Genomic DNA, 22802 nt, shown 5'->3' with positions numbered 1-22802 from the left:
AACGATCTAGATAGGTCACAAGTTTGAGAAAATTAGTTAATAGCCTTAATTTTAGAAGAAAAAAATTATGAGAGTGACGTCATTTTATATACATGAGTATTGCAATGACATTGTCACACTTGTCACACTTATGTAAAAAAAAAAATAAGATTTTCATATATGGGGAAGTTTATATTAAATTGCTTAATGAGCAAAAAACTGGTAATTGCAAAATTATTGCTTATATTTTGACAAGAGATTACAACAATTCAAAAACCTTAAAAAAGAAAACAAAAACTTTGAAACTTAGTAGAAATCCTTGTTAGAAATTGGACTTGCGGTAATAATCAAATATCTTTGAATAGCCTCAGTAAAATACACTAAAATGCGTAAAGAGCAAAAAACTGGTAGTTGCAAAAATATTTGTATATATTTACGAGGGATTACAATAATTCAAAAACCTTAAAAAAGAAAACCAAAAATTTGAAGCTTAATAGATATCATTGTTAGAAGAACATCATTACCGAATTTCCTTTCTTATAAGTATAAGCAATGTCTTTTTAAGACATGAAAAAAAGTAGAAAAAAATTTTAAGTTCAGTTGAGAATCGCTAAAGTTATTACGTAAACTGCAAAATATTTACGGTGCCTGAGCCATAATTTTAATGTTTTAATTCAAACAGGAAAAATGCCTAAAAATTTTAAAATTAGTTTGTTTTTTTGTTAGATAAAATCCACTCGCTACGTGATTAACCTTGCAGATTTGAACGCAACCAGTTATATAATGTCAGTAGGAAGGCCCAAAAAACGAAAATTTGTAATTACCACAAATGATGATTCGATATTTTGATATGGGATTACAACAATTCAAAAACCTTAAAAAAGAAAACCAAAAGTTTCAAGCTTAGTACATATCGTTGTTAGAAGTCGGGGAAGCTTCAATAATCAAATATTTTTCAAAAGACGGCAGTATGAAAAGACATTAAATTGCATAAAGAGCAAAAAACTGGTAATTGAAAAAATATTTGTATATATTTTAACAAGGGATTGCAATAATTAAAACCTTAAAAAAGAAAACATTTTTGAACGCAACCAGTTATGTAATGTCAGTAGGAAGGCCCAAAAAACGAAAATTTGCAATTATTACAAATAATGATTTTCTATTTTGAAAAGGGATTACAACAATTCAAAACCTTAAAAAAGAAAATTAAAAGTTTGAAGCTTAGTACATATCGTTTTTAGAAAGCAGACTAGCTTCAATAATCAAATATTTTGAAAAGACAGCAGTATGAAAAGACGTTAACTTGCGTAGAGCAAAAAACTGATAATTAGGAAAATATTTGCCTATGTTTTAACAAGGGATTAGAACAATTCAAAAACCTTAAAAAAGAAAACATTTTTAAACGAAGCCAGTTATATAATGTCAGTAGGAAGGCCCAAAAAACGAAAATTTGCAATTATTACAAATAATTATTCATATTTTGATAAGGGATTACAACAATTCAAAAACCTTAAAAAAGAAAACCAATAGTCTCAAACCTATTATATATCATTGTTAGAAATCGGACTAGCTTCAATTATCAAATATCTTTGAACAGACTGAAGTATGAAAAGACGTTAAATTGCGTAGAGCAAAACACTGATAATTACAAAAATATTTGCATATATTTTAACAAGGAATTAGTACAATCCAAAAACCTTAATATAGAAAACCTAAAGTTTGAAGCTTAGTAGAAATCATTGTTAGATATCGGACTTGTTTTAATAATCAAATATCTTTGAAAAGACGGCAGTATGAAAAGACGTTAAATTGCGTAGAGCAAAAAAACTGTTAATTGCACAGATATTTACATGTTTCAATTCAGAAACCTTAAAAAAGAAAAATAAAAGTTTGAAGATTGGTAGAAATCGTTGTTAGAAATTGGACTTGCTTTAATAATCAAATATCTTTGAAAAGATACACTATGAAAAGACATTAAATTACGTAAAGAGCAAAAAACTGATAGTTGCAAAAATATTTGTATATATTTTAACAAGGGATTACAACAATTCAAAAACTTAAAAAAAATCCAAGTTTAGTAGATATCGTTGTTAGACATCGGACTTGTTTTAATAACAAAATATCTTTGAAAAGAGTCAGTGGGAAAAGAAAGCAAATTGTCTGCGGTTAGAAGACAAGCGACAATGAGAATCTATATATAGGAGCCTGCCGCGTGCCAAGTGCTGGGGCCCGGCACCTGGTAATTGCAAAAATATTTGTTTATATTTTAACAAGGGATTGCAACAATTCAAAAACCATAAAAAAGTAGACCAAAAGCTTGAAGTTTAGTAGATATTGTTGTTAGAAATCGGGATTGCTTTAATAATCAAATATCCTTGAAAAGACTGCAATATGAAAAGACAACAAATTGTCTCGAATTGTCTGCGGTTAGAAGACAAGCGACAATGAGAATCTATATACAGAAGCCAATGAGAATCTATATATAGAAGCCTGCCACGTGCACAGTGCCGCGGCCCTGCGGCAAAGCCGCTGGTCTCCCGGTACTATATAAGGGTGTCTAAAAAAATGTACTCATACTTAGAATAACGAGAAATCCTTTATTTATTAACATACAGTGAAATGGAATAGCTTCGAATATAGAAGACAAATGTGATTAAGGAATTATGTTCGCAAATGTTCGAATTGATGACCATTATTGTCCAGACAACGCTGATAACGCGCACCAAGGGATTCGCAAACATCACGAAACAGGTCATTAGGAATACCGCAACATTGTCTTTCAATTTCCTTTTTCAAAGCTTCAATTGTTCTTGGTTTGGTGCGATAAACTTTGTCTTTGAGATATCCCCACAAAAAGAAGTCCAAGGGCGCGAGGTCCGGGGAACGTGCAGGATATTCAATGGCACCCCTTCGGTCAATCCATGTGTCTGGAAAAGTTGCAGCGAGGTGAGCTTGTACATCGCGATGGTAGTGGGGAGGTGCACCATCTTGCTGAAAGTAAATTTCACCGTCATCACCAAACATCTCAGAAATTTGTAGACCAACAAACTCCTGAAGCAAGTTAAGGTAGCTCTAACCAGTGACCGTTCCGTTAATAAAAAATGGCCCTATGATGCCCAGTGCAGATATCCCACACCACACTGTTACTCCTGGCAAGTTGACATGGTGTTCAAGTGTTACATGAGAATCTACAGGAGCACAGTACGTGCAATTATGGCGATTAATGGTGCCATTTAATTTAAAGGTTGCCTCATCGCTCCAAACAATTTTGTGTGGAAACCCTGCATCTTCTGCACATTTTGCCAGGTACCATTAACAGAATTCAACTCGCCGGTCAGGATCGTCTTCGTTTAGGGCATGAATTGGTGTTGGAATGTAGCATTTCCAGTGCAGACGCTTCATGATACGATAGACGCTATCTTTTGAGATGTTTGTTTCTCAAGTAGTTTGTCTAAGTGATTTCTGTGGTGGTTGTAAAAGTGTTTCCTTCACCCTCTCTTCTTTCCCTGGGCTCGTGGATGTCCGCGGTCGTCCAGAACGGTTCCCTCTGCTTCAAATTTCTCTTTGATGCGAGCTATGTTCCGGCGCGTTGGTGGCGATCTTGAGAATTCCGTTTTGAATCGTCTTTGCATTTCAACGGCGTTTTCGGTCTCCCAATAACATTTCAGGGCAAACTTCCCCTCTTCAAAGCTAAGTTGATTTCCAGCCAGTCTGGGGTTCACACCTCACACCTGCAACACAAATAAGTCAGCATATTAGCAACGATTAATGAACATGATTCCTTAATCATATTTGTCTTCTATATTCGAAGCTATTCCATTTTGCTGTATAATCATAAATAAAGGATTTCTCGTTATTGTAAGTGTGAGTACATCTTTTTGAGACGCCCTATATATAATATATATACACATATATAAATTCCTGCATGCTCCTCCCCCTCCCAAGTTTCATCACTAGGAAACCTCTCACCCTCAACTCCTGGAAACAAATGGAAAACATTCCTGCTTTTCCAATTTGATCTACTCCCTTTACCCTCCCTCAGCCAGGAAATTATTCTGACACACCAAGGGTCAGATGTGCGAGTACCTAAGATAAGTCGCAAGTGTGACGTAGAAAAATTCTTTCATAGCCCTTATCCCAAATTTACAGCATAAAAATCAACATGTGCATCAGAAAAAAGCAGCTTAGGGGCTTGAACATATTTTCAGCAATATAAACAGTTTTAGAAAATAGCCAAAAGAGGGAGGCAAAACCCAGGAGAAGCCCAGATGAAGCTTTAAGAGGATGGGTTGAAAAGAGGTAACTTAATACAGCAACAAGGCTGAAACAGCAGTATTTGGAGGTTTAGTCCTGACATTCAAACCACAGTTTTGACCAAAAATTATTTAAATTATAATTATGTTTTGAAAATTTTAAAAGCACTATGATTTACTAAATATAGAGGACGAAAACAAAAAGAGCGCATCTGATATTTTGTAAGAGAAATGAACTAGAAAGTGGTAAGAATTCTTCAAGCATATTTTTACTGTCTGGTCAAATTTTTCACAGACATATTTATTGCACACATTTTAATTTTATTATGCACTCTATCTTAACAAAATTTTATGCTGTGTACAACAAAATGAAGACTGATTTTCTAGTAGTGCAATGCTTTTTCATTTATTCAAATCCTAAAAAAAATCCCCATCAAAAACTTGACGTCGATTTTGGGTTTTCTATGAACAGCTAGATTTTCAGAATGCTACAAAGATTGGGATCGAAAAAATGTCTTATCATTTCTTACACAAAATTGTATAACTTAATACAATTTTATACTTTGTACAACAAAACGATTTTCCAGCAATGCAGTGTTTTTTCATTTAGTCAAGTCCTACAAAAAAGTGTTCCCATGTAAAACTCGACAGCCTTGTGAACTCTCTACAGTAGATATATTAAAAAAAAAATCTTACTCTCATATCTTGTTTAGCTTCACTCAGCTGATATCTCAGCTCTAAGAATATTTCCTCACTTCGTTCCACTTCTGAGGAGTTTGTAGGTGGTTCTTCCAAAACAGCATTGGTGTGGATTATGAGTGCATCAAATAAGGTACTGAAAAAGGTACAGAATTATTCTAAATAAGATGATCAAATAAGCACATTATTTAAAACATATCTAGCCCTAGTCATACACCTGAGTGTTCACACAAAATACACGTTTTTCTAACATATAGAATTTACTTTTTTCAGATAAATAGATCTTAGACACGCCCCCCCTCCTCAGAGCCAGGAACGGCACACAGGGCATCTAAAAATACTCGCCAGACAATAAGCAAAAAAAAAAAATGAAATTAATATACACTCTACGAACTTAACATTATGTTAACATAACTGAACTTTACATAAACATAAACTTTATAAAAATCTATCATTGTTTTAGGTGATGAACCCCATTTAGAATTAGCAGGCCGTTTTAGAAGAGCCAGTTTCTGGATAATAATATTCCTGAATGATTTGATATGATCCTGTCATTCTAGTTTGGAATCAAAAACAATTCCCAACAACTTCAATGAACATTCGTAATTTAGAGGAAAACTACTGAAAACAATATTTGGTGTGGCTGCATGTTTTTGTCTAATAGGCTAAATAGGCTTGTTTGGTTTTGGAAGTTGAAATAGACAGACCTAGGTCTTTATGCTGTGGTCTTTCCCACTAAAATTGAATTCCATATTTTTCCAAATTATTTAAGATATAAATGGTCTGTATAAGCTTTCACTTAACGAATTTAAGCAATTGGTTCTAACTTTCACTGTCCTTGGTACTTTGAGAATTTATTAAACCATCTCACTTCAGCATTATTGCCAACCTTAAAAGCCACCTGATCATATGATTTACCTTCCTAAAGATTGACAATATCCAATGAGACTACAGGGGCGGAGCGTTATCCAACCCAATGACATTGCGTCGACAAATTAGCCCTATGCAAAAAATATTAAAAAAAAACAAAAAACTTTTTCGCATGCTGACCAAAGGTCTGCGTTGCGCAGGTACCGATCTACTGATTCAATACCTTCGGCCAGGAGTGCAATGCGTGGATGGGGGTAAATCATCCAACGCTTCCCGTGTTTCTCCCTCAGATTTCTCCAGGTACACATTTAGAGCTGGGTCGACTCCTGTTGAGCTAAGATGGTCACTCCATTGACCCCCGTTCCAAACCAAATAGCCAGCGACACCGGGACTCGAACCCCTGACCTACGGATTTCGAGTCCGGAGCGCTAACCACTCGGCTAGGACGGCTCAAATTACAAAAAAATATTAGGGAAATATAAAGATTTGAAGTCTAGATATATGACAGAATGTTGAAACTATAAAAACAACAAAAACAAAAACAACAAATCCGGAAGAAAATTATTTAAGTTAATTAAAATAAGGAACAAAATTAGGGGGTCTTGTAAAAAGGTCGCAGCTAATTAATTGTGACGGAGTTCAAAGTTTTATTCAACAACAAATACAGATTGGAAATACAATACTCTTATTCCCCCTCGAAAGGCTCCATAGCCAGCATGGGCGCCCATAAGCTGAATTCCAGGGGGGGGGCAAACTTCGTCTAATTGCTACTTTTAATGCTATATAATAGAAATCTCAGAACAAAAATAGAAAAATAAGGCAGCATCATTCAGCCAGGGGGGACAAGAGCCCCCCCTGCCCCCCCATATGGGCGCCCATGATAGCCAGGGATACAAGGCGGATACATAATTTCGAGTCTTCAATCTTAGATTCAAAAATTAAACTAAAAGACCTTCACATGCAGCTATGTGTCTTTGGAAGTAGTGGGCATTAAAATGATCCAGGGAGAAAAAAAAAAAAAAAAGATAAATGGAGGTGTAGTTGTCTTTGGGAATCATCAAACTGTTAATGTTTCATTTTTTTACGAAAATAAAATGAGTTTTCAATGAAAACTTTCTCTCTTTTCATTAGGATTCTACCATCCAGTTTTATTTTCGGAATAAAAGGAAATCGTATTTTCTCCATTGCATGGTCACTGATAAGGGGAGTAGGAGGGGGCGCCATCCTCCTCCTGGATGAATGATGCTGCCTTATTTTTATATTTTTGTTTTGAGATTTCTATTATATAGCATTAAAGTACCTATTAGACCAGGTAAGCCCCCCCCTGGAATTCAGCTTATGGGCGCCCATGCTCCATTGTACAAACAAGCCGTTTTTCTTAACAATATTTATAGTCAACTTTCTTGTCTTTGCGATATGGATCAACCCCATCTATGTACGCAGACTACTGTAATACAGTAACGATTTGAGACTGATTTATCATTTGAACCCAAGGGCGGATCTAAAATCTTGGGGGAGGCCCAATGTGACAAGGGCGCCAATGAGCAAAATCTTGGAGGGGCCAATGTGACAAAGGTCCCAATAACTGACCAAATTGACAAATTTATTCTAAAAAGAGAAAAAAACAGGATAAAAGGGCGCCAGAATAAATCTTGGGGCCCTTGATGTATGTTAGAATTACATTAAAATAACAATTTTTGTTAGGATCCTATATCAGAAAAAAAAACTGACATAAAATAATGTAATACAGCAGTTTCCCTGACTTGTATTTGTGTTTGACCTTCACATTGGATTTGTTTTAATGACAAAATTATAGTTATTCAGGTGATGGAATATATAAGAAAACCAAAGACGTGGACAATATTATGTTTTTCTGAATTACGTTTGTATTTAATTGTCCTATTGGATGTGTTTCAATAACAGCAATTACATTCTATTGGATGTGAGTTGCTTTTGGTTTTCTTTTGCACAGTATTTGTATGTTTTTCTTATCGTTTTTATGTTAATTTCTAGTTTAAGGTTTAGATTTATATTAATATTTGTATAAAATTTTATTTTTAATTATTTTTGTTTTAATTAAAAACTTTACCTGTTATTGTATTTTGTTTTATTTTTATTATAATCTTTGAGGGGTCAAAGCAATTCTTCTTGGGGATAGATTTCACCACCCCCTATGAAGGGTTAAATACGTACCACTAGCACAGCCTCAGAATAGATATTCCTAATTAAACGCTTATTTTCAACTTTGACCCACCTAGCCAGATTGATGTTTGCTACAATTCTTTGATTTTCTCTAAACAGGCATTTAACGACAGAAAGAAAACAAGAAAATGTGTTCAGTTGATCTAGAATTCATGAACAAATAAATAGATACCCTGTAACATTTCTTTTATTTTTTTTTAAATTTTATTGTAAATGGTTTCATTAGTTTCAAGCTTTGACTCAAAATGCAAATTGCAGATTCTCTTAAACTAAGTTTAATTCAATCTTCTTTTATTAAGTACTGTAACTAAGTCTTATTAAAAAATGAGATAAAAGTAACAACAATAATACAAACTGTAAAACCATAGGAAGACATACATACAACTTTTCACAGCTGCCAACCATGCAGTTGATGTTTCAATAAGTGCTCCTAGACATATGTGAACTGCACTCACAGCAGATCTGCTGATAAGCTGGGATCTTTGAAGATTTTCGGACTTCCACTGAAAAAAAAAAATGGTTGAGGCAAGATCAAGGACGAAATAACTCCAATAACTGGGGACTTTTTCATGACACTTTTTCATGTAAATCAATGCAAATAAAAATTTTAGCTACATGACTAAAGCCATCTTCACTAAAATGAAATTGTACCTAACAACCAAAATTCAAGTATAATTAGCATCATTACTTCATGGAAGTTAGGCTAAGACTGATGAGGAAGTTATTCAACTCTCGTTCTTTCTTGGCAGTTATTCCAGTGCTGTTTCCACATTGAACATTATACACTTACTTTAGACTGCATGACGCTGTTTTCACATGTCTCTATTTAAGGATTAAGATTTTATTTCAATTGCTTTTCATACAACTTGCTTAGTTACTTGGCTATTGCAAAAAAAGTCATTTTGCTAAAAAGAACAAAATGATCACGATTTCATAAAGTATTTATATATTGGTTTATTTTTTGCTGTTTTGAGCAAGTGCCTATATATTGAATTGTTTTGTTATTATATGATTGAGAGGCAGCATGGTCTTCATAACTTAGATAAGCTCAGTCAACAGGTCCAAAAATGAACAATAAATTATATGTCTTCATTTAAAGTATGTAACATAAAACTACATTTTTATAAAATTACAAACTGTACAATTACAAGTGGGTAATATAAAACTACAAAATTACAAGTGGGTAAGTATTAATTCACAAAAATATAGGGACTGGCAAAATATATTTTTCAAAATCAAAATTCAAGGTTGTTTTTTCAACCTTTCTCATTAAAAATAAAAAAAAAGACATTGTTTAATGGAAACACAAGAAACAAAATCTGGGAGGCAGAGGACAAAAATCTAGCGAACAATTACCCCCCCCCAAAAAAAAAAAACAAAAAAAACTGACTCACATGGTGGGCAATACTGCACATGAACACAAAAGTAGTGAGCAAGGGCAATACCGACTTAAAAATGGTAGAATGTGTATTTTGCTTTATTTAGCAGTTGGTTAAAAGAAATATTACCTTGAAGGAACAAATGAATTTTTGTTTGTCTGTTAAGCAACAGGAAGAGTACCCAATTGACCCCTGAATCTGTTATTTTTGATACTTTTTGTAAATATTAATGTTTTCCCTTGCTCTTACACCTTCAAAGCAATTTATTTCTAAAGTTGTTTTTAATTATATTTTAAATCCCGAATTAGAATGTTTGTCATAAGCTTTTTCAAACTCTGATAATGTTTTTTTTTTAAGTTAACTGTTCCATTGCTGTGACATGCAGAGAGGGATTTCTCTCTAAGATTATCTCTAAGATTTTTTGAATATATGAAGAGTTTTTGGTACATAAATTATCTAAATGCTGTATAAAAATCCCCCCTCCCATATATTCCCCCCTTAAAAAAAATCAAGCTTCTTTTATAGTTTTTCTGATCAATTGTAACCCTATGCATGATTCAAGCAACACTCCTCAACCCACTCCCTAGTTTTCTGAAATACCTCCACCACTTTATCTGCCAAAGGGGACTAAATTTTGGTGAAAACAGACAAATTTAGCATTTTTTGATAATTCTCATGTTTATTGAGTTCTAATTATTTTATGTATAAGCAACTGTTTGGACGTGGGATATAAGATGGTGAAATTTGATAAAGAGATATCAAGGAAATAAACTCTCTGTTCAATTGGTTATTTAATGCTCTGCCTAAATATAACAATCTTCTTCTTTGCAAGTATCAACCAATTAGTCTGAAAAAGAAATTGTTCTCTGAAAAACTGAAAAACAATGTTTTCAAAATAAATAAATCCAAAACAAATAAATAAATGCCTTATTATGTGACTATGGTAAACAAGTTATTTTCTGGACAATTTTATTTTAATTTATTTGGAGAAAGCAGTTTAGCTAGGCGAATAATTTTTAAGATATTTTTAAGAATTTTTAATGGATATTTTAGCCAATACCAAAAATTTCTATTCATCAGGCTCTACTAATTCCTTTAGAATATGGAAGAAAGTTTGTCTGAAAAGTCAGAGGACTGACACTGTATCTTTAGGGACCAAAATGTTTTTTTTTCTCTTTCACTGTCTTGATAAACTATGCCTGTTTTTTTTTTTTTACCACTTTCACAAAGTTCCTTCTCCACCGCCCCTCCCCAAAAAATTGCATATGGGTCTAATAAAGGGTTAACTCATAACCCTAATGAGGAAAGTTAAACCTTTTTTGGAAGGACCAGGATACCTGATTCTGATGTTTTTTTGAATATATGAAGAATTTTTGGTATATAAATTATCTAAAAGCTGTATAAAAATCCCCCCTTCCATAAATTCCCCCCCTTAAAAAATCAAGCTTCTTTTATAGTTTTTCTGATTAATTGTAACCCTATGCATGATTCAAGCAACACTCCTCAACCCACTCCCTAGTTTTCTGAGATACCTCCACCACTTTATTTGCCAAAGGGGACTGAATTTTGGTGAAAACAGACAAATTTAGCATTTTTTGATAATTCTCATGTTTATTGAGTTCTATTTATTTTATGTATAAGCAACTGTTTGGACGTGGGATATAAGATGGTGAAGTTTGATAAAGAGATATCAAGGAAATAAACTCTCTGTTCAATTTGTTATTTAATGCTCTGCCTAAATATAACAATCTTCTTCTTTGCAAGTATCAACCAATTAGTCTGAAAAAGAAATTGTTCTCTGAGAAACTGAAAAACAATGTTTTCAAAATAAATAAATCCAAAACAAATAAATAAGTACCTTATTATGTGACTATGGTAAACAAGTTATTTTCTGGACAATTTTATTTTAATTTATTTGGAGAAAGCAGTTTAGCTAGGCGAATAATTTTAAAGATATTTTTAAGAATTTTTAATGGATATTTTAGCCAATACCAAAAATTTCTATTCATCAGGCTCTACTAATTCCTTTAGAATATAGAAGAAAGTTTGTCTGAAAAGTCACAGGACTGACACTGTAGCTTTAGGGACCAAAATGTTTTTTTTTCTCTTTCACTGTCTTGATAAACTATGCCTGTTTTTTTTTACCATTTCACAAAGGTCCTTCTCCACCGCCCCTCCCCAAAAAATTGCATATGGGTCTAATAAAGGGTTAACTCATAACCCTAATGATGAAAGTTAAACCTTTTTTGGAAGGACCAGGATACCTAATTCTGATGTTTTTTTTTTTAACATATGAAGAATTTTAGCGGCCAATGTTATTAACTTTAAAGTTTCATCAAACAGTTCCTGGTAATGAACTGTAAGTAAGGAGCAACCCAGCTAAATAGTCACCAAAACTCTAAAAAACAGAATTTTGATACCAATAGATACATCACAAGAATCAGATTTTTATTCTGATTTCAAATATATAAGTTTCATTAAGTTTAGTCTTACCCATCAAAAGTTATGCGCCTGAGAAAATTTGCCTTATTTTCGAAAAAAGGGGGGAAACAACCCCTAAAAGTCATAGAACTTCATCAGATTCAGCGTATCAGAGAACCCTACTATAGACGTTTCAAGCTCCTATCTGCAAAAATGTGGAATTTTGTATTTTTTGCCAGAAGAAAGATCACGAATGTGTGTTTATTATTTTTTTTTTTTTATTTATTTCCTTTTTTATTTTCCTAGGGGTGATCGTATTGATCTATTAGTCCTATAATATCGTGAAAGAGCTCATTCGAGCGGAAATTAAAAGTTCTAATGCCCCTTTTAAGTAACCAAAAAAATTGGAGGGTAACTTGGCCCCCTCCCTCGCTCTTTTTTCCCCAAGTCACCCAATCAAAATTTTGAGATACCCATTTTGTTCAGCATAGTAGAAAATCTAATTAATATGTCTTTGAGGATGACTTAATCCCCCACAGTTCCCAGGGGAAGGGCTGCAAGTTATAAACTTTGCCCACTGTTTACATATAGTATTGATTATTGGGAAGTATACAAGCGTTTTCAGGAGGAATTTTTTTTCTACTGGGGGGTCGGGGTCGGAGTAGGGGTTACGGGGGATGATATTTCCTTAGGGGAAGGGACATTTCTATAAAGGGGCCACAAGATTTCCAAGCATTATTTAAAAAGAGATCAGAAATTAAATAAAAAAACAAGTTTTTTCAACTGAAAGTAAGGAGCAACATTAAAAGTTAAAACGAACAAAAATTATTACTTATATGAGGGGGTCTCCCCTCCTCAACAACTCGCTCTTTACGCTAAAGTTTTTTTAGTACTTTCAAAAGAGCTATCTATTCTAATTAACCGGACTTTGTGATTCAGGGGTTTGTGATTCGAACCAAATTCGAACTTTAGCGTAAAGAGCGAGGCATTGAGTAGGAAGCGAACTCCCTAATATGCGTAATTAATACATACGATTATAGAAATTCGTTACGTAAGTTAATTCGTAAGTTACGTAAGAACAAAATTTCAAGAAAGCCAATTAGCCAAAAAAAGGAAAATTAATATGCGAATTTCGTTTTAATTATTCATGTACAGTGAGCCAAAATCAAAGCTGCATTAATTCAAAAACGTCCAGAAATTAACTAAAAAAACACGTTTTTCTTAACTGAAAGTCAGGAGCGACATTAAAACTTAAAACGAACAGAAATTAATCCATATATGAAAGGGGCTGTCCCCTCCTCAGCGCCTTGCTCTTTACGGTAAAGTTTGACTCTGTCTCACAACTTTATTTTTAAAAACAATAAAAAACTTTAGCGTAAAGAGCGAGGCGTTGAGGAGGCGATAGCCCCTTTCATACACGGAATAATTTCTGTTCATTTTAAGTTTTAATGTTGCTCCTTACTTTCAGTTAAAAAAACTTGTTTTTTTGTTAATTTACTGTAAGATCCCCCTTCCAAGAAATTTTAAATAGCCTGTTTTGCAATATTGTCAGCAATTTCATTACCCTTCATCATCCTGTGAGACTGGACCCAATTTTTTTTGTTATTATTATTTGAAAAGCCTAGGAAGACACTACCCTTTGAATGTTTAGTTGTAGAAGTGCAAAGTGTTGTTGCAAGTGTTGTAACAGGAATTATGCTCCCTTTCATCTTTTACAGGTTAGAAAGGACTCTTTTAGAGTGAGATAGGACAACAAATGCAATATAGCCAGCATCCAACATAAAATCCAAAAGTTTTGGGGTGCAAGATATTCTCAATAGAAAATAGAGATATAGTAAGCATACTATTTGAGACTCCAATTCCAAAGAATACATTGTTCCATTTGGAAAATATACCAATTGACACCCTTGCTTCTTTGGAAACTGAACCGTCTATATACACTTGTAAAACTCCTTAATCTAGCTTGATTAATCTATCTGATTAGCCTGAATATTTGAACCATATACAATGCTCAAAATTTCAAGTATACTGACAGACAATAGAGCCTAATCTTGGACATACATTTAAAGTTTGAGTCTAATCTTAGACAATGGTGTCCGGTCTTGGACACAGGATCTTAAGTTAGAAAAATATATCCAGATAAAAGAGCCAATCTTAGAGAGATTAAACCTAGGACAAGTGCAGTGAAATTAGGCTGTCAGGGTAGCTTCTGTCTAAATTCAAATGTTGAAAAACTAGAAGTTTTCCAATATTGTACTCAGCCAACCCTGAGTACTCTAGTCTTAACCATCAGCTAATCCTACCTATCTATATACATAATTTCCAATATTAGGATTCTGTTGCCTAAGTATAGGCAAGATACTTTTTAGTCCAGATATCTGTCCAAGGTTATGCACTGGCCAAGTAGGCCTAGGTTAGCCAGTAAATTTCTTGTGGGTCATATAATTAAGCAAAGAGGAAAACATCATTTGATGCCTTTTTTTATGCTCTTTCAGAATTCAATAATTGCTTATGGGGCTAATTGCATCTTGAGCCCTTAAATTGGCCCCAAAAGTATTTTATGTGAATTATGAAAAAGCATAAAAATGCATCAAATGATGTTTTCACTTTCATCCTAGCTAAATTATATGGCTCACTGCAAATGTACTATGAACTTTATCCCCCCCCCCACCATCCTAATGTGCAAATAAATACCCTGAATTGGAATATACCCTGAAATGTCAACAGCAATATTTTGAATGACAAAATTCAGCACTATTTTGTTGATGACATTCAACAAGCTTGAAATGGTAGGAAAATGGTTTATATTAGTCTTGCCTAGTAAATGAGGTTAGAATTGTTATAAATAAGTATTTTTTAGAATATATTACTCTTGAACAACTTATTTATAAACTAGTGATATATTTTTAACCACTTTTCAATAACTTAACTAGTGTTGATAACTTCTTTGTGTGGTTACAAAATGAAATACCTTTAGGGCCCCTTTAAGGGTTCAAGATGCAATTAGCCCCAGAAGCATTTATTGAACTATGAGAGAGCATAAAAAAAGGGATCAAACTACGTTTTTCCTTTCATCTTAGCTAAATAGTATGACTCACTATAAATCTACTGGCTAACTTAGGGTCCTGGGGGTTTTATTCTAGCTGTTACCTACAGGTTTCAAATAAATCATAAATCAATTATGCCTACAGGTATTTTCATCTCTTATCTGATAAATTAATACAAAACTCTATGTTTCCTGTATCTGTCATGGGCGCCAACAGAGGGGGCCATGCCCCCCCCTTTTGAAATTTGGGACTATAAAGTGCGAGCACCATTCACCAAGTGCAAAATTTCCCCTGGAAACTTTCCTCTCCATATAAAATCCTCCCAGCAGACAATTCTTCCTCCCTTCCCCACCCGAAAAATGTATGCATGTTCCCGATAACAAATAAAACAACGGGTAAATTTTATAACTTAAAAAAACCTTTCCCCAGGGGCTGTAGGGGGTCATTTTATCTCTAAAGACATAGTTATTGGGCCTTTCAACTATGCTGAAGTAGTCATTAAAATTATATGACTTTGAGGGGGTCTTTCCCCCTTTTTTAGAAAATCAGACAAATTTCCTCAGGCTCGCAGCTTTTGATGGGTAAAATTAAAATTAATGAAGCTTATATATTTGGAATCAGCATAATAAGCCAATTCTTTTGATATATCAAGTGGTATCAAAATTCAGTTTTAGAGTTTTGGTTACTATTGAGCTGTTCTTACAGTTCATTACCACAAATGGTTTGATTACCCATCAAAATCCAAACAGAGATCATGAAATATTGGTTGGTTTTTCTGCATTACCATAAATACTGCATTCATAAAACTTTACAGTTTCATGAAATGTAATTAACAAAACAGAAGGGTTTTCAAGTAAAGCAAGGAGCAAGTTCAAAACTTAAAACAAATATAGATCACTCTGTATATAAGGGGGCTGCCCCCTTCTCAACATCTTGCTCATTATAAAAAAGTATTTTTAGGGCTTTGAAAAATCTTATCTTTTGAACTGCAAATTTTCTGAAAAAAAACTTCACAGTAAAGAGTAAGGAGCTAAGGAGGAGACAGCCCCCAAAATATAAAAAATAATCTGTTCAAATAGGCTTTAAATCTTTTCCTTGCTTTCAGTTGAAAAACTCTTTTTTATTTAAGTTCTGATTGTTTTCCAAAATCATACCCAGGCCTAACCAAGATATAATTTGAGGTACTAGCCCCTTAAATCCCTGGTTCATTGCTTTTAAAATATGTAAGTCAATAACTGTATAGGCTATGCATTAGTACCCCCCTATGTTTAAATATTCAATTTAAATTTTGGATAAAATTTGAATATACTTGAAAAATTGGTGATGAATAGTAATTTTGGTAAAAACGTCCTTGTTAATATTACTACAAAAGAATTTTGGTTGGATAAAAACAAGTATTATTGTTTTTATGAAAGAAATTCTGTTAGACTTTTGATCTTCTACATAACTGAAGCCATCACAACCTCTGCAATAGGATTTTCTTATTGATAAATACATTACATACATTTGTTTAAATATATTGAAATACTTCCTAAAAATAGAAAAAGAAAATAACAGCATTTAAAAATACTGAAAATTATTTTTTTTGCAGTGTTTGCCACCTCAAAGAAATTTCCTGGCAGGGCTGATGATGACCAGCCTTGCCTTTTCCACCTCTGTGCTGGTAGAAATTGGAATGTGATATTTTAACTGTATAGATAAACAATTTAATTAATTCCTACTCCCCCCTACTTCTTTCAACATTTATCTGAAGCCTTGTGAAGAGTAAGCAGTTTGTCCATTAAAATGTACTTCTTAGGGATTTACCCTACCCCCACCTAAACAATGACTCATCCCTTCCTCATTATAGCTGATATACAATAAAACATCACCAAACATACCCTAATTTCATTACAAATAAAGCAAATCAACGTGGTTGAATCCAGTGCTGCCACTGTGCAGCATTACTTTTTTTACAACTGGAAAGCCTAAACTATAGTTATTCATACTTTTGAATCAATTAGCTTTTCATAATTTTAAATTCATTGCAAATTTATCCTCTTTGGGGTAAAGTTATAGTTTTGGGTAAATATTTACCAAATCATATTATTGAGTTATGACTAAAGTGAACATATGGTAAAAATTTAGAATTGGTACTCCTGATAAGAAGACATGTTAAGAAAACAATTCTTACTAAATATGTATAATGATCCTAGTTAAAATGGATCCTAGTCCAAGGGGAGAACCTTTATCATCAAGTCTTTCCTCTTTTTTCCTTATTTTTCCAACTTAAAAGAAAAAATTTACAATTTTCTCCACCCTACAACCATAATGTGTAAATCTTATGAAATTGCTGCTACAAATTGTTTAATAATTGTTTTTTATAGATAGGATTCATCCCGGCCATTGTTAGTTAATGACATAGCATGTGTTTAAAGAAAAAGCATTGGTGAAAATACAAAATATTGCTATAAATATACATATACATACAGAGTATATACCCCCACCCCCCTATGTGTAAATATACAACCAAAATTGCATTCTAATTCAAAATATAACCTTCATTTACATCACAAATAAATTTTGCCCCCATCCCCCTGATTTGCAAATAGATACCCTGATTTGGATATATTTAGGGGTTGGGGTACAGTTCATTTGGTTATATTTCAGTTCAGAATGCAATTTTTGTTGTATATTTGCCCATTAGGGGGGTGGGGGTATATACTTTGTATGTATATGTATATTTATAGCAATATTTTGTATTTTTGCCACTACTTTTTCTTTAAACACATGCTATGTCATTAACTAACAATGGCCAAGATGAATACTACCTATAAAAAACAATTATTGAACAATTTATAGTGGCAATTTCAAAAAAATTATGCATTGTGTTTCTAGGGTGAAGAAAATTGTAAATTTTTTCTTTTAAGTTGGAAAAAGAAAGAAAAAAGAGGAAAGACTTGATGATAAAGGTTCTCCCCTTAGATAATATGTTAACTAGGATAATTATACATATTTTAAAGTAAGAATTGTTTTCTTAACATGTCTCTTTATCAGGAGGATCAATTCGAAATTTATACCAAATATACCACTCAATGCCTTTTTACAAATATAATAATCATTTTTGTTGGAAATGAATTTTTGCATCCACCCCTATATATACCAATTCAGGGTATATATTTGCACATTAGGGGGCGGGGGGGGGGGGGGAAGTTTAAACGTACACACACAGTTACAACAGAAATAAAATTACCCCTACCCCCCTAATGTGCAGATATATACCCTGAATTGGTATATATAGCCTATAGGGGTGGGGGCTAAAATTCTTTTTCAACAAAAATGGTTATTATATTTGTATAGAGCTTAAACAAAGGGCATCAAGTGGTATATTCACTTTAGTCATAACTCAATAATATGATTTGGTAAATATTTACCTAGTTTTGTGCCCTAAAATAGCAAGAAAACAAGATTTTTCCTTGTGCCAATCTGTATGGTCACTTAAAAAAGAGCTTTAAATTTACATTTGAATCATCTCCCGCCCAATTATCTTAAACCTTCAGTTTGATACAATCAGCCTTGGAAAACAACAAAACAAATAAACATGAACTGACAATGTTTCTTCTGAAAAAAAAATTCCACATTTGGAAGATTGGATCTTGAAACTTCTATGGTAGGGTTATCTGATATGATGTATCTAATAAAGATATTTTCAATAAGATTGCTTAATTTTTTGGGGTATATTTTGTTTCATTTTGAAAGCAATTTAATTGCTCTTTTTATTTGAGAGTTTTTTCCTAAAAGTATTAAAAATAGGCCTAAACTTATTCCTACAGAAAAAAAATTCTATGGTAGGGTTATCTGATATGATGTATCTAATAAAGATATTTTCAATAAGATTGCTTAATTTTTTGGGGTATATTTTGTTTCATTTTGAAAGCAATTTAATTGCTCTTTTTATTTGAGAGTTTTTTCCTAAAAGTATTAAAAATAGGCCTAAACTTATTCCTACAGAAAAAAAATCCTGAAATATATTCCCTGTCACCCAACCACTACTGATATTTTGGCGTTTGCCCCCCTGGAAAATTTTCTGCCAGCACCCTTGGTATCTGTGGCTTACAATTATCTAGGCATAGGCTTTTTGTCTAGCCTACACTAACCTCAATCTTGGTAGGAGCATCAGTCGTTCCACCATAGCACACTGCGTTTACACATATTGTTGTATATAATGTAGCAGGTCGTGCAAGAAAAGTTTTTATATAATTTGTTGTAAAATAGCAAAAAGATTTCTCTATTTGTTTAATTATATTAAAGAAACTGCGAAAACGCATGTCTTAGCAATTTTAAATATTTTGCTATTAAATGCTTTCTCTTTAAATAGCAACGCAGTAGCAATAGGTAGCAAATAAAGCAGTAGGATACAATGAATGGATTTTTAACTTAAGGTCTTAATTAATTTGACAGCCTAACCGTCAAAATAAATGTAAGCAGCCGAAAAGTCGGTAGCTAAGCTCAATAGCATGAACCAGACTATCGTAAGAAGAATGTAGAAAAGGCATGGTGGAACAATGAGTGTGCACAAGCAATCAGAGCTAAGGAAGCTGCGAGAGACAAATTCAAACAGAATAGAACAGGGAAGATCTTAGAAAAATCAAAGCAGTCTTTGAACATTCAACCACTAAAGCTAAAAATGAACTGGCTTCATTTCTCTCGAGGACCAGAACTGAATGAACCCATCTTTAAAATCCACCGTTTTATCAGTCAGATTGCAAAAAAAGCGCAGGACGTGTTTAGCAAATTCCTAGTTCTACAGTTAATTAAAATAAATTAAAGCTGCAATTTATGGTATATATGTTAAAACAGTCAAGGAAACACCCTCAGAAAAAAAAAGTTTTAAGAAAACTCCCAAACCAGTTGACAGAAGACTGCGAAGAGTTTGCAAACTTCACAGAAATTCAAATTTCAAGAACAGCCTAACAGCTTTACTTGCCTCCAAGGACCTTCAAAACTACACCCGAAGGTCAATTTTCGATTCCACTCCCTGACCCGACGAGATAGCGTTTACATGGTTGTACAAGGCAAGAGAGTGTTATGAAAAATCGCTGCTGAATGTACATCTTGGAGTCGCAGTTAACGCAGAAACAGTCGAAGTCACAGTCAAATGTAAAAATGCAGTTTGGAATTGGAGTGTTTTCCCCAGGATTTGAAAGAGAGCAGTAATTAAGCCAATTAGAAAATCAGAAGAGGGAATTTTGCTTTAAAGACTAACATTCCTATTACCCGCTCTTTTGGTAAAACAATGGAAACACTTGAGCAGAGAAGACTCGAATAGTTTTTTCGAAACCAACAAGATGATGGCTGACTTCTGTAAAAGGCGAGGTATTAAAACGAGCTGAAATTAACTCAAAACTAGCAGAAATTAACAATAGTTGGGCGCTAAACCCCTATGCCTTCCCAAGGCCAGAACTAAATTTGCACTTTACTAAAAAAATATAAACGTATTTACTTTTATAATTTTTATAAATCAAATAATATTAACATTTTGTTTAACAAATATCAGTATATGTATATTAAACTGACAATGCACATTCCATTTGTATTTTTTTCAGAAAAGTGCAAATTATGTACTAGCCTTGGGAAGACATAGGAGTTTTGAGCCCTACTCATGTTAATTTATGCTCGTTTTGAGTTTGACTCGGTTATTTATTATACTTTCTGTTCGTTTTGGGTTTCATTTATTTATCGATGCTGATTTGTGGTAGTTTCATGCTTGGTAGATTATTTGATTTTATTTTTGCTAATTTTTGATTTAATGGAGTTCTTTACTTTTCTTTGAAAAACTTATTTTTTGGAAATTTTTTTTTATTAATTTCTGTTTATTTTATATTGACATAGTCTTTTCATTGAAAAAGAAAATTATAGTTTAAATCTTTTATTTTTTTTAAGACGTTATAGTTTGGCCTGCTGTTTGTGTGCTGGAGAAAAAATTTCAGCAATTTTTAGCAACATGCACCCTTTTAAAAATCTGGACACAAATAGTAGTGTTTAATCTAGTTTCATACCTCCTCTAGTTGACCTGAAATAATAAACTTGATACCATTTGCAAAAAAAATTTGTTTACTTTCTTTGATAGCTTGCATACACTTACGCTATTTTGATTTGGTTAAATTTTAAGAGCAGAAGTAGCCCCGAAATTTTGAATATAATACCCTCGGTCGTTCTTGGGATACTGCTGAGATGCCTTATTGAGAACTAGCATTAACACAGTGCATTTTGATTTAACTTAACTTACAACCTTTGCCCTGGGGACTCTGGGGGGTTTGTCATCCTTAAATACATAATTTCCAGAACTTTCAACTACGTTGAACAAAACGGCTATCTCTAAACTTTAATTGAATGTGTTTGGGGAAATGGTGGGCGTGAGAGGGGGGTCAATTACTCTGCACTCACTTTTGACTATTAGAAAGGGCCATTTCAATTTCCAAACATATGAGCCCTTTTTGAAATTTTTACAACAACTTTCGCTACAAACCTGATATGCCCCCAGGGCATAACTTACAACCCTTGCACTGAGGGCTCTGAGGGGGCTATTATCCGAAGAGACCTAATTTCCAGAACTTTCTACTACGTTGAACAAAATGGATATCTCCAAATTTTGATTGGATGTGTTTGGGGAAATGGTGGGCCTGAGAGGGGGGTTAGTTGCCCTTCAACAACTCTTGACTATTAAAAGGGCACTAGCCCTTTAAATTTTCAACTGAATAAGCCTTTTCTGATGTTTTTACAACCTCGCTTTCTATAAAAACCTTTCATGCTCCCTTGGAATAACTTACAACCCTTGCCCTGAGGGTTGTGGGGGGATGGGTTGTCATCCTTAAAGACATAATTTCCAAAACTTTCAACTACGTTGAATAAAATGGCTATCTAAAAATTTTGAGTGGATGTGTTTGGGGAAAAGGTGGGCGTGAGAGGGGGTCAGTTCCCCTCAAATCACTTTCGGCTATTAAAAAGGGCAATAGCCCTTTGAATTTCCAATCGAATGAGCCCTTTTTAAGTTTCTACAACATAGATTTCAATAAAAAAACCTTATATGCCCCCAGGGCATAACTTATAACCGTTGCCCTGAAGACTGTGGGGGGAGTGTCCTGCTCAAAGGTATAATTTCCTGACCTTTAAACTGCGTGGAAGAAATTGCTATCTCAAAATTTTGATTGGATATGTTTGGGGAAATGGTGGGCGTGGAAAGGGTGTTAGTTGCCTTCCAATCACTTTCGAATGTTAAAGAGGGCACTAACCATTTCAATTTCCAATCGAATGATCCCTTTTTGAAGTTTCTACGACAATGCGTTCTATAAAAACCTTATATGCCCCCAGGGTATAACTCACAACCCTTGACCTGAGGGCTGTGGGGGAGTGTCCTTCTCAAAAACATAATTACTATCTGGAAATCCACCACGTTTAACAAAATGGCTATCTAAAAATTTTGATTGGATGCGTTTGGGGAAAAGTTGGGCGAGAGAGGGGGGTTAGTTGCCCTCAAATCACTTTCGACCATTAAAAAGGGCACTAGACCTTTGAATTTCCAATCGAATGGGCCCTTTTTCAAGTTTCTACGACAAAGATTTCAATAAAAACTTATATGCCCCTAAGGCATAACTTATAACCCTTGCCCTGAAGACTGGGGGGGGGAGTGTCCCGCTAAAGGTATAATGTCCTGAACTTTAAACTGCTTGGAACAAAATGGCTATGTCAAAATTTTGATTAGTTGTGTTTGGTGAAATGGTGGGTGTGGAAGGGGTTTTAGTTGCCTTCCAATTACTTTTGACTATTAAAAAGGGCACTAGTCATTTCGATTTCTAATAGAATGAGCCCTTTTTGAAGTTTCTACGACAACGTGTTCTATAAAAACCTTGTATGCCCCCAGGGCATAGCTTACAACCCTTGCCTAAAAACCTAATTTACAGAATTTAAAACTA

General features: G+C 33.7%; 1 protein-coding gene across 1 annotated transcript in view; it reads right to left on the bottom strand.

Annotated features, from left to right (window-relative positions):
* Positions 1 to 19158, bottom strand: part of LOC148953516 (uncharacterized) — a 30994-nt gene extending 11836 nt beyond the window's left edge. The window contains exons 1-3 of the mRNA XM_089087720.1: positions 18987 to 19158; positions 8382 to 8506; positions 4929 to 5067 (exon numbers count right to left, since the gene is read on the bottom strand). Of these exons, the coding sequence (XP_088943846.1) occupies positions 4929 to 5067; positions 8382 to 8506; positions 18987 to 19157 (435 nt within the window). The 5' untranslated portion in view covers position 19158. The remainder of the gene's footprint in view (positions 1 to 4928; positions 5068 to 8381; positions 8507 to 18986) is intronic.
* Between the last annotated feature and the right edge of the window lie 3644 nt (positions 19159 to 22802).

Source organism: Artemia sp. Qi Xiang Cuo, chromosome 4 (genome assembly GCF_049724085.1).
Source record: "Artemia sp. Qi Xiang Cuo chromosome 4, ASM4972408v1, whole genome shotgun sequence".
Taxonomy (NCBI): Eukaryota; Metazoa; Arthropoda; class Branchiopoda; order Anostraca; family Artemiidae; genus Artemia; species Artemia sp. Qi Xiang Cuo.
The sequence above is the reverse complement of the archived record's forward strand: the minus strand, read 5'-3'. Positions and strand labels throughout refer to the sequence as shown.